At 37.4% G+C, this 10,816-nt stretch overlaps 1 protein-coding gene across 1 annotated transcript; it reads right to left on the minus strand.

The window, feature by feature from the left end:
• Positions 1-82: 82 nt before the first annotated feature.
• LOC131788773 (transcription factor COE1) lies at positions 83-10,642 on the minus strand. The gene is made up of 15 exons (XM_059105864.2): positions 10,304-10,642; positions 9,960-10,116; positions 9,793-9,850; positions 9,224-9,279; positions 8,654-8,727; positions 8,427-8,495; positions 6,906-6,987; positions 6,657-6,774; positions 6,345-6,475; positions 5,525-5,651; positions 5,117-5,205; positions 4,505-4,829; positions 3,759-3,998; positions 2,959-3,159; positions 83-1,388 (listed from the first exon to the last, which is right to left on the minus strand). Exons 1-15 carry the CDS (start codon positions 10,390-10,392, stop codon positions 1,297-1,299), a joined length of 1,908 nt encoding a protein of 635 aa, XP_058961847.1. The 5' UTR covers positions 10,393-10,642; the 3' UTR covers positions 83-1,296.
• Between the last annotated feature and the right edge of the window lie 174 nt (positions 10,643-10,816).

A 10,816-nucleotide genomic window follows, 5' to 3' on the forward strand; every position in this document is an offset into this window, starting at 1 on the left:
GCTCAAAAATTAAAGGTTAATGGCAGTGTGGACTTCAAAAAGCGACACAATGAGTTTGAAAATATATATTTAATTTCACACCATTAGTTAAAAAAAAAAAAAACGTCTCACACCAAAAATATATCTACACGTTCTCGAGAACACGTGGAAAATACTCGGCTATTACAGGATGAAACAGATAAACCTGTTTTAAACATGTTGCAATTGATAGGAACTGGTTATGATTCGATGAACGTTTACAGTTTATGGTAGATATTTAGAGCGTATCAATGAACTTGCACATGGCCTTCACAAGACTGTCACAAAACAGTCTTCTGCGTGACATAGTGTTAAAGATGAATTATGTGACAAAATTGTGTGACACGAAGTTTTGTGCTATGGAATATTCTCCAAGAAAATTATTCCAATTCGACCACTTTTCTAATATGCTGCAGTGGATGTTGTAGTTGCTGTATGCTTCTTGTTTTGCATTTGGCTTAATTGTTCCATACATATTTAAGTAAATCGAAGGGAAATCTACGATTTACCGATTAAAATACTTACAACCCATTCTAAATAATTATCATCTTACAAACAAGGAAAAAATAAATATCGTTTACGGTCAATGTAAAATTATTCTAGTCTGTATCCATTATAGAAATAGCGTTTCGTTTATAGAAAAATAAGTTAAGTTGTACGACTCAAGCATTATTCCAACTGCTTCTCAAAAATGTTCGAAACCGTCCAATATTGCTTGAAAAATACGTATAGTACAAGAAATATATTAACTTTTAGGAAAATAATACGACACTAATTGTGTCCGCATTCAATGAATATTTATAATTTTTCTCTCAAAAGAAAAAGCCTGAAAAAATATATCTTAAATTTATATTAAAAAATTCGATTATTTCCCAGACTCCAAAATAGAGTACGTTTGTAGAAAACTTGTGTAAAACAAACAAATTCGATGAAAAAAAATATATATATATAAACATACTAAAGTGGACTGCTGGATAAAACAAGGCGACGTTTTATCTTCCTAAATGGCAAAGCCTCCTCAGGATGTTAAATTAGAATTTCATAGACTCTGTGAACAAAGAAATTAAGAGTCACCAGTTACTTCGGCGGCTATGTAAACGCACAAAGCATTTCGTTGATTCAAGGCAATTTTTCGATTGTTCAACAGTGTGATCTTCTCTAAGTACATGTAAATAATGCCGATTCTATTTCTCCAGCGAAGCCTCCTGAGAAATTGTTCACTGCAGTCAATGTTCTGACCCCGAGTGCGTGATGTGCTTGTGCTTGTAATGCGGTGACTTAAGAGGTTGCTCCCACATGGCTCGCTGGCTTGGACTGGACTGCAGCACTTACAGGAATTGCAAATGTGCCACCAAAGGAGGAAGGCATACCTGTAGAATATGAAGAAACCACGATAACGCGTAAGCAGTCGATATTCGGCCATTCTAGTATAAACAGATAAACCATAGCAAAAAGCAATGTTTAAGACGTCGCTCAAGAACCTAGAGTTGCTCTCGGCTACGCCTCGAGCAACTCTTACGCATCTTTCGTGTTCTCCAAACTTCTCCCAAACTGCAATGTTTAAGACGTCACTCAAGAACCTAGAGTTGCTCTCGGCTACGCCTCGAGCAACTCTTACGCATCTTTCGTGTTCTCCAAACTTCCCGCGTGCTTCATATCTCGATGAACGCACGCTGACGTATGAACCAATTGAACCAATTCTCCAATTGGAGAGCACGAAAGATGCGTAAGAGTTGCTCTCGGCTACGCCTCGCCTCTTTCGTGCTCTCCAAACTTCCCGCATGCTTCATATCTCGATGAACGCACAGCTGACGTATGAACCAATTGTTTCGTAACATTTTCAACCCGATGGAAAAACTTTTTCTCGAGGGCTATGTTTGCCAACGTCATGAGCGTGCACAATAGGAATATGAAGCACGCTCGCGCAATTGAATTTAATTAAACAATTTTACTAGCTATGTTATAATTTTAAGTATATAATGTGGCGTGTTTTTGACCAACCAATAGGCACGTTTGTTCCTTTTTTTTGATGCGTTGTGAGAATTTCGCACTCTATCCGGAACAATAAAAGGCTTCTTCGCGCAGATTCTTGTTGTCGCTCTGTTATAAAAGAATTTGCTCATGCTTTTAGCTGTGCGTATATTGAGTTAGAGCTAGAGTTGTTCTCGGCTGCGCCTCGAGCTACTCTTACGCATTTTTCGCGCTCTCCAAACTTCCCGCTTGCATCCATAACTCGATATCCGCACGCTAAGCATGAACAAATTCTTAAATATTCGCGATGACTAACTCAGAAACGGAAATTCAGTTTAGGGTTAGATTCAAAGAACTTCCTAAAATCTTCCTTACTCCCAACGTTGGTTTTGTACCTAAGTTTGAAGTAGCATTTAACAAGGGTGCACAGTTCCAGCCTTATCAAACACTGACTTATTTCCTGCTGAAATGGCTTTTATCAACACTTGACACTAACCCTAACATCAGTATGCATAATCTCCATATTGTTCTCTACACATTATCCTAGGTGCCGACGAGACGAATTTACGTAACCAGTCAACAGGTTCTTTAGTTGGTGATCATTTCCTTTATTCTCATGACCTGAATGTATCATTCAGGGATGATAAAGTTGGGAGAAATTTAATGTAGATACTAGCAATTCTCAGGTGTCGAAGGGTTAAAATTTGGAAAATTTTGAAAACTCAAGTGCAATTAATCCTTAATAGTACGAGGTCTCATGGGATTACTTGTTTATCAATAAAGGGCAAAATTATGCAACGGATTAGCCAATCATTAACAGGTAATCATGCCCTCTCTTGATTACTAAAAATGCCCTCGATTAAGAAAAAATGCCCTCTCTCTCAACCAATCAGCGCTCAGTAATTTTGCCCTTTATTGATAAAGAAAAATGAGCACTAATTCAAACAATTTCATTTTCCTCTCACTCACCTGGCACAATAACAGCAGAGTTTCCATGTGAGCCAGTGGGTGTACTTCCCTCAGACACATTGGGTGGTCTCATCACAGGATTAAATGCACTCTTTTGTTTGACAGCCTGAATCATGTTTGGTGGAAAGGCAAACATTCCTGCATTTCCACTGGGTGGTACACTGCTGGGTGTTGGAGGAAGTGATGGAGATTGGGGAACAACTACAACATTAAACACAATGCAAGATTGAGTAAAACAAAATGCAGCTTGGTTGACAAGCATAGATTTATATTCATTTACTTATAATTTGTCTCAATTGGTATTTCCAAGTGAAGGCACATTTTGTTCCAAGGATCATCAGCTCCTCCAAAGTTCTGCTTTATTTTTGGCTTTAAAATGATGTAAAGAATTTAAGAAAAGATCTCCAACTTTTGATCAAGACAGAATTTCTCCTCACAATATCAATACAGTATCAAGCAGACAAGCCGTGAAAATAAAGAAAAATATAAATTAGGGGATTATCAGTTGATCCAATACCAAAATCTCCAAACTAACATTTAAGAATTGTATGGCAGACAGCAAGGACAAATACTAATGAGATCAATGGAGTGAAAGTGTTATTGAGAAGCAAGTACCCAGTCTCTAATAAACAATCTTTCCATGGGCCAAACATGGGCATAAATCAAATAATCATCAGATGGTTAAACAGATTTCTACAAGTTACCAGTAATAAACAGTGCGGTGAAAAAAGTGTAGCAATAACCAATAAAATAGAGTTATCAATAGAGTTAACTTGACGTTGTGAAACTCTCTAACTTACATGTGGCACCATTGAGGAAACTTGGTGATGAAGGAACTGCCATGTTGTGTAATGTAATCGATGGTGGAAGTCCCCCAGGGTATGCATTGATACCATTTACAGCACTTGACATGCTGATTGCTGCAGAGGGTGTTACAGGCACATCAGAATTGGAGACAACATGTGCTTCACTTGCCAGAGATCCACCATGGGGATAACCAGGTGGCAAATTGACATGCCTTGCAGTTGGAGTGCTGCTACCTAAGAGTGTAAAAAAATTTATTAAAAATCTATATTGTTCAACTTGGTCTATTACGGAGAACAATTCATCTAAGGAGGAAAACAGATATGGGATTGCTGAACAAGTGAAACCAGGTAGAAATGACATATTGTGTCCTCCACATCTAACTAAACCTAATGGACACAAATGTAATACAGAGTATTGGATACTTAACATCTTGGAGAAATGGAATGTGGAGATATGGCCTCCACACAATAGATCATCAGTAGAATTTTGCAGTGTTACAAGCCTCAAAGGCATACAACAAAGGCCTCGAAGCAAGAGCCTCAAGGCAAAACACAAAGTACAATCTTGCTCACTTTTCCACCAACTCTCTACTCACAAAGTTCATGGATATACTTGTCCTCAATGTGATATTATTGGCTTATTATACTACATATTTTTATACCCAAACCATCCAATATTTTTAGCAACCACCACCTCAACCTCACCCTCCATGAAAAACCTTGACTGTTGTTATCAGTACCTGATGAGACAATAACTTCATTATTATTGGCATCAGTGTGTGCCCCAGAAGTTGCTATTCTCTGCTGTTGGCTGCCAGGGTTTGTGTTGCCATAGACTGGAGCCTCTGGATTTGTAATGGTCACGAAGGTACTTCCATTTGTAATTCCTTCAGGGGACAGGGCTGTCAGGTGCTGTCCTATCATCATTGGATGTGTGCCACCAGCAGTGGTGGGTGGTGGCCCCCCAGGGGGTGGATACTGTGACCCATGAATTTGAGTTGGGGTGCGAGGAAGGTTGTAACACACAGCTTCAGCAAGATCAGCTGCTCTCTTTAAAATGATTTCCTGGAAAAATAATTCAACAGATGAGAGATAATCTGTAGAGAAAGTACAAGGTGGGTTCTCACAAAGATCAAAAGTAACTTAACAACAGAAATGGTAATAACTGCAAATAGTGATATGCAAATCAAATTTTTAAATTCTCTCAGTTGAAGAAAATTCTAGATTGCTCACTCCTGTAGAGGACCTTGTTTTGTAATGAAATGAGAATTTTCGAGTCCTATTAAAAGAAATTTTTTAATGTTCATCCTATCTTATGGAAGGAAAACCAACATATCTCAAATATAATTTACCTTAGGTAACTTTTCAGGATCACCAGGGTGTCTTGGGATCAGCTTTGTCAGTCTTTGGAAGCCATAGTCAATGGTTGGTTCACAAAGAGCTGTAGTCAAAGGATAGAGTGACAGCATTAATCACTGAATAACCAATATAAAAACAATATAAAAACTTAAACAGTATTATGACTTCTTGCAAATTTTTCTTTGACAATGGCAAAAACATTCTTACATGTAGGTGCCATGAAATAGTAAAATAAGCATGCTGAAAATCTAAGCCATCTACAGGTAACTGATGGTTAAATTTGGCTAATAAACGTTGGAAATCTGATTTGCAATTTTTTGCGCTTCATTATCCATCTGACCGGCCACAAAGAAGGAAATTAAACAAAGACTACAAGCACTTCATATTTTACAGTTTCTTACCTGAGTACATGAATCTTCCAGGGGCTGTCTTGCAGAACTGCTTGTTTCTGTACATAAGTGTTACTTCTACCATGCCTGGGATGGGTCTGGGTGGTGCTTGGACACGGATTGCATTAGGGGTGATAAACTTCATCCATAGGAAAGGCAACAATAATTCAACTTAAGATCAAGGCAAAGAAATCTCCCACTTACAGAGGCTTAATAAGCCACAAGGCACATTATACTGTAAGCTAGTCTCACTGTCCAACTACTTCCTGTGTTTTCTACCAATTGTTTCACCCCAACTTCCCCCTCTCAAACACTTTGAAAACTTGAAATTTCCCTCCTTTTTTCCAATAAACAAACAGGATTAATGTCTGCGGTCAGATTAATTTTTTTAACATATGACTGTAGACACAATCATGAAGCTAATTAAGCTTGAGAAATCTTGAACCTTGACTACTCAACAAAATGCTTTTAAAGCTATTTTAATCATTAGCATAGGCAAAAACTTTAACCCTGTGATGGACTAGCATCCCATCCAGGGGGGAGTAGCAATACTCCTAGCTGCTTCATGCTAAGAAAACCGAAGTTAAGCACCAGCCCCATGGGCCACTTGGGCCCATATAAAGGCTTTACTTTTATAGGCAAAAACTTAATCAATGCGAAGTGATGTCAACAAACCTTAAACAAAACCCCTGAACAGAGCTAAAAAAAGGTCATATTTCCACAGGTAACAATTGAAAGCTTTGTTCATCAGCATGACTTGATGATAATACTTTTCAAACTTATAATAAAATCCCCCACCCCTTAGAATCCCACCAAATGAATCATATATTACCTCACTCCAAACAATTAGTGAGCCAAACACCACTTGTAGACCATCAAAAAAGTTTTCTCCTATTACTACAACATTTGTTCCTCCAGTTGTCCATCCCTCATTGGGACAAATAGCCTTGATACATGGATAAGCTGCAAAATACAAAGAGATATTTAAGAACTATTAGTAACATTATATTAGAAAGGACACTCAACATTTGTAACATAAAAATGACCACTGGCAATGTTTTTGCATGATTACTGATAAAACTCAGCATGTTGTTAATATTTTGATTTATTTCCTTTATTTCATCGCATTTAAATAAAAACCTACCATATGCAGACTCCACTTTGCGGCTTTTCCTACCGTGTTTGGAATTGTTATGCACAAACATGTTATCAGAGCAAGCTAACATTCCAGCAACAGGATCAGGAGAGGAAGAAACATGCACCTGAAGGAAAAATGAATTGTTTTTTAACATTTCCTGACAAGAACCTTTTCACCCGTGAACCAGTAATTTGCATATGGTCACTCAAGAAAAGAAAGCAATATTTGAAATCTAAGGTCAATGCTCTTTTTTACCTGGAAACGTCTCATGTCCCTTGGATTTCCAGCATTTTTTAAACAATTTTGATTGCATTTCAGGAAAAATTTTAAAAAGAATCTGTAAAGATACAAAACATTTGAACTTTTAGATCTTTAACAAAGCAAATGACTAACTAAACCAACTCCCTTTGTTAAATTAAAATTATTTACCCAGGTGGAGGTGGCTGGTGTTTGATGTTTACTGAACCCTGGAGTGGTGAGGTAAGTTTTTACAGTGTACAACCAGCTACTTACCCCCACTACAGGTGAATAGTTGTTTTAGTATGTACTACAACAGTGAAATGATATAGTATAAAAAGATGATTTTAACCATCTATTCCTGGAATGGTTACAGAATTTTTTGGTGTAAATCCAACACAAATTGCTCATTTTTCATCATTCCAAGCCAAAAAAAAAAGTGCAACAAACTATTTAGTCACCATTCCAGTCAGACCAAAAAAAAGCTATCATGGTAATTCACTGACTTTTGTTGCTTTCAACTACAACTATTCCAGTAACCCTATAACAATGGACAAACATCTTCACATTAATTTATTTTTAATTAAAAACTATTTTCTATTGAAATAAAAGACCTCTGACCTAGCATGGTAGGGCCTTATGTCACGTATGCAACATGAGGATAATGACAACGATGAGTTCATATTGTTGTCCGTTATCAATAGAAAGGAAATGCCAGGGTAATGCTTTTTGTGAGGGTGGATACACCCACATAAATATTGATTTTTAACACTTCAGATACTATTTATTTAAAACACTACAATATTTCATCATCATCAATGAACTAATACAAAATATTCTGTTAGCACAGTTTTTACAAGCTTGGTTAGCAGAGCTGCTTTTCCTTGTCAAACCAATATCAAGTATATGTGGGTATAAATAGCTTCAACACTCTAGCCTGGAGTTCATACAATAGCAGGTTGATTAAATATGAATATCCATGGAAACAGACAGGCAATATAACACACAAATATCTTAAATTGAAATACAAACAATAGCCAATTGTTTCTACAGTGACAAAAAATCAGATTAGCTCAGGAATTTCTTTTCAAATGTTAATTGTCAACAAAGTTTATCAAGGCTAATTATTTAAGTTAACCAGGTTTTAATTACTAAGGTGTAACTTAAATATGTTATTTCTTCAAAAAAAAATGGAGAAAACTTTTAGCTCAGTTTTTACTATGTTTTCTCAAAAAATGATCAACAAGTAGATACCATTCCTGAGAGAATTAAAAAAGTTTCCAAGATAGCATCATTTATTATGACAAAACAACATTTCACGAAGGTATTTGTTAAAAGCAAACAAAAGCTGACAGCAATTAGAGCATCTTTCACACCTCTGCATGTAACCTTTTGAATTCAATAGCTTAACAATAGGAATAAAAATACCTTCCTAAGGCCTAGAAGTGGAACATGGTCTACTTTTCCCTTAGGGAAGATTTCAGCTTTAAGCACCACATGGGAACATAATTCTATTACATTGTTACTAGTCAACAGTACCTGTCTACTATAACAGGATCTGATGGTGTTTCATTTTTATTGCCGCATGATTTCTTTTCACAGCATCGGCTTAAAAAAGGAAAAGACAAAAGATTCTTAGTAATTAGCATTCAACACCACACTTAGATTTTTAGCTAATGAATGACGTCCGGGGAAGGTCCAGAACTTTCAAAATGTCCCCCAAATTCTAAAATCATCCTGACCCAAGGAAATGTTGGAAAAATTACCTGCACATAACTTCATGTGTCATGAGAACCCGACACATCTCAGGGTTTTTGTCCTGCCCTTCATATACAATAGGCTGAGGGAAACAAAACATTTTAGCTTTAATTTTATTATTAAAAAAAGATTATGTATAACATCTTTTTCTTTCTAACTGATCAGCTTCGGTATTAATCTAACCTTTCAGTCTTTTAAACACAAAATGTAACTATGGTCACCAAAACATTTGCTCTAGCAAGATCTCTTGCTCAAATCTGGAAATAAAACTCATTACCAAGGAAGAAAAAAAAACTGTTTAGCAGTCCAACTCACGTAAAGGTTTTTTCCGTATTTTTCAAGGTCTAATCTAACGTTTTCCTCGTTGGATTGTGATAGAAAAATATGAAGAACGGAAACGACTTCAGGTCAATAGGTAATTGAACTTTCAAGTCGTCTATTGTCAGCGCTTTGGTAGCATGAAAACAACTCATTAGTGTAGCTGGAAAAGAATGCTAATTAGCTTCATAAGTTGGGAAGTAAAATGTATGGTAATTTCTTTTTTCAAACATGAACGCAACACAAATTTCACTCCTTACTTGCTTTGTCGCCGAGTTAACAAGGCGAATAAATACATCTTGCTCACTTCTAATACCTACGAAAAAGAGAAGGAAAAATACTGGGTCAAAGAAATCAAGTAAAATAAAGTTGTCCTTTGCACTTAGCCCTACGCGCGTTTGTGAATTTCGACGCACTTTGACCCATTTCTCTTTAGGACTGTTTTTTATGTTGGTCCAAAGAGTTTTTTTTCGCCAGACATTTATCAGCGATTGAAACTGATCCCTAAGGCATAGCAAACAACTTGTACAGTTTGTTTAGAGAAGCAACTCCCTCAGCAACTTAAGTAAATACTACAGCGCGAATATTGTCGCATTCCGTTAGATGAACAGCTGCCAAGAAACGCGATGAAGACGTGGTTAGGACACTGGAACCAAAACATGTCTCTAAAGACTGCGGATCACTTTTCCCTTGTCGACGGTTATCAGTCCACAAGTGACTTTCATATTCCCACTGGGGTCTGTCTTAATTTGATAACAAGTTCACTCATACACACTTCATCGTCCGTCAAATGTACACACACATGGACAAGTGAACACGAACCACTCACCATTATTATAGAGAAGTTGTAGCCGGTAAGATGCACCATTTCGAACGTTCTTCTGATCCTAAGTGACCAAGAAACAAGCAAAACTAGTCACATCTAGACAAGAAAGTTGCCTAAACACTTACTTTTTTTAATTACTTAACTGGGTAAATAACTACAATAAGACTTACAGGCAGGTGCTCGATGAAACCCACGAAAGCAGCGCGCTCGATCTCAACTGCTTGTCCCGTGCGATCGTAGAACGCCAAAACGAAGTGGAAAAAGTTGCTCTTGCGGAGATTTGAAGGAGGCTGCTTCTCGAAATGTGCTCTGGCCAAGCCGTACCCGCTGGATAAAACAAATAAAAGTCCAGGTAAAACTAAGTCTGGAAAGTTTTGTTGAAAGAAAATATTCCATGCACAGAGTTCAGTATTCGAGAATTTGCAATCACGTGGCTTATACAGACGACGCTATCAGTGTTACGCTACTACTTGCCAGAGGAAATTAGTACGCGCCAAAGTATAAAACACCCAACCTGGCCACTTGATTACTGTCCATGGTAGCTGGTTGTATCCAGCCGACGCTTTCTTCTTTTAGCGGTGAAGTAACGCTATGTTCTTGCATGAATGTAACAGTGAACTGAAAATGGCTAAAAATTTATCCTGCGTTGCCGTGCTGAGTTCGGCAAATATTTTCACTCGAGTGCGTTGTGAGTCCCGTTTTACTAGTCGACGGACAGTCGATCTGACCCTTAATTCGCGGGTTTGCCGGTCTTATGTCTTGAAATCGGGTCGCGGTCACAAGTCGCAGGTTTCTTTGTTGTCGTGAAGAGTTTGTGAGCTGTTCAACTCCCCAAGGACAGCAGAATTTGCGATGTAACCCTCCCGAGGGAATTATGAACAGAATGCACAAACCCAATATATCTATAATGACGTGTTTCTCGACCAATCAGATCAGTCGCTTCTATTGTCCTATTTAATACTTCAAATAAACAGCCATTGTCTTTATTAAAAATATTTATCCACTTTTTGACCAATTGAGTCACAAG

The sequence above is a fragment of the Pocillopora verrucosa genome, chromosome 1 (genome assembly GCF_036669915.1).
Source record: "Pocillopora verrucosa isolate sample1 chromosome 1, ASM3666991v2, whole genome shotgun sequence".
NCBI classification, from domain to species: Eukaryota; Metazoa; Cnidaria; class Anthozoa; order Scleractinia; family Pocilloporidae; genus Pocillopora; species Pocillopora verrucosa.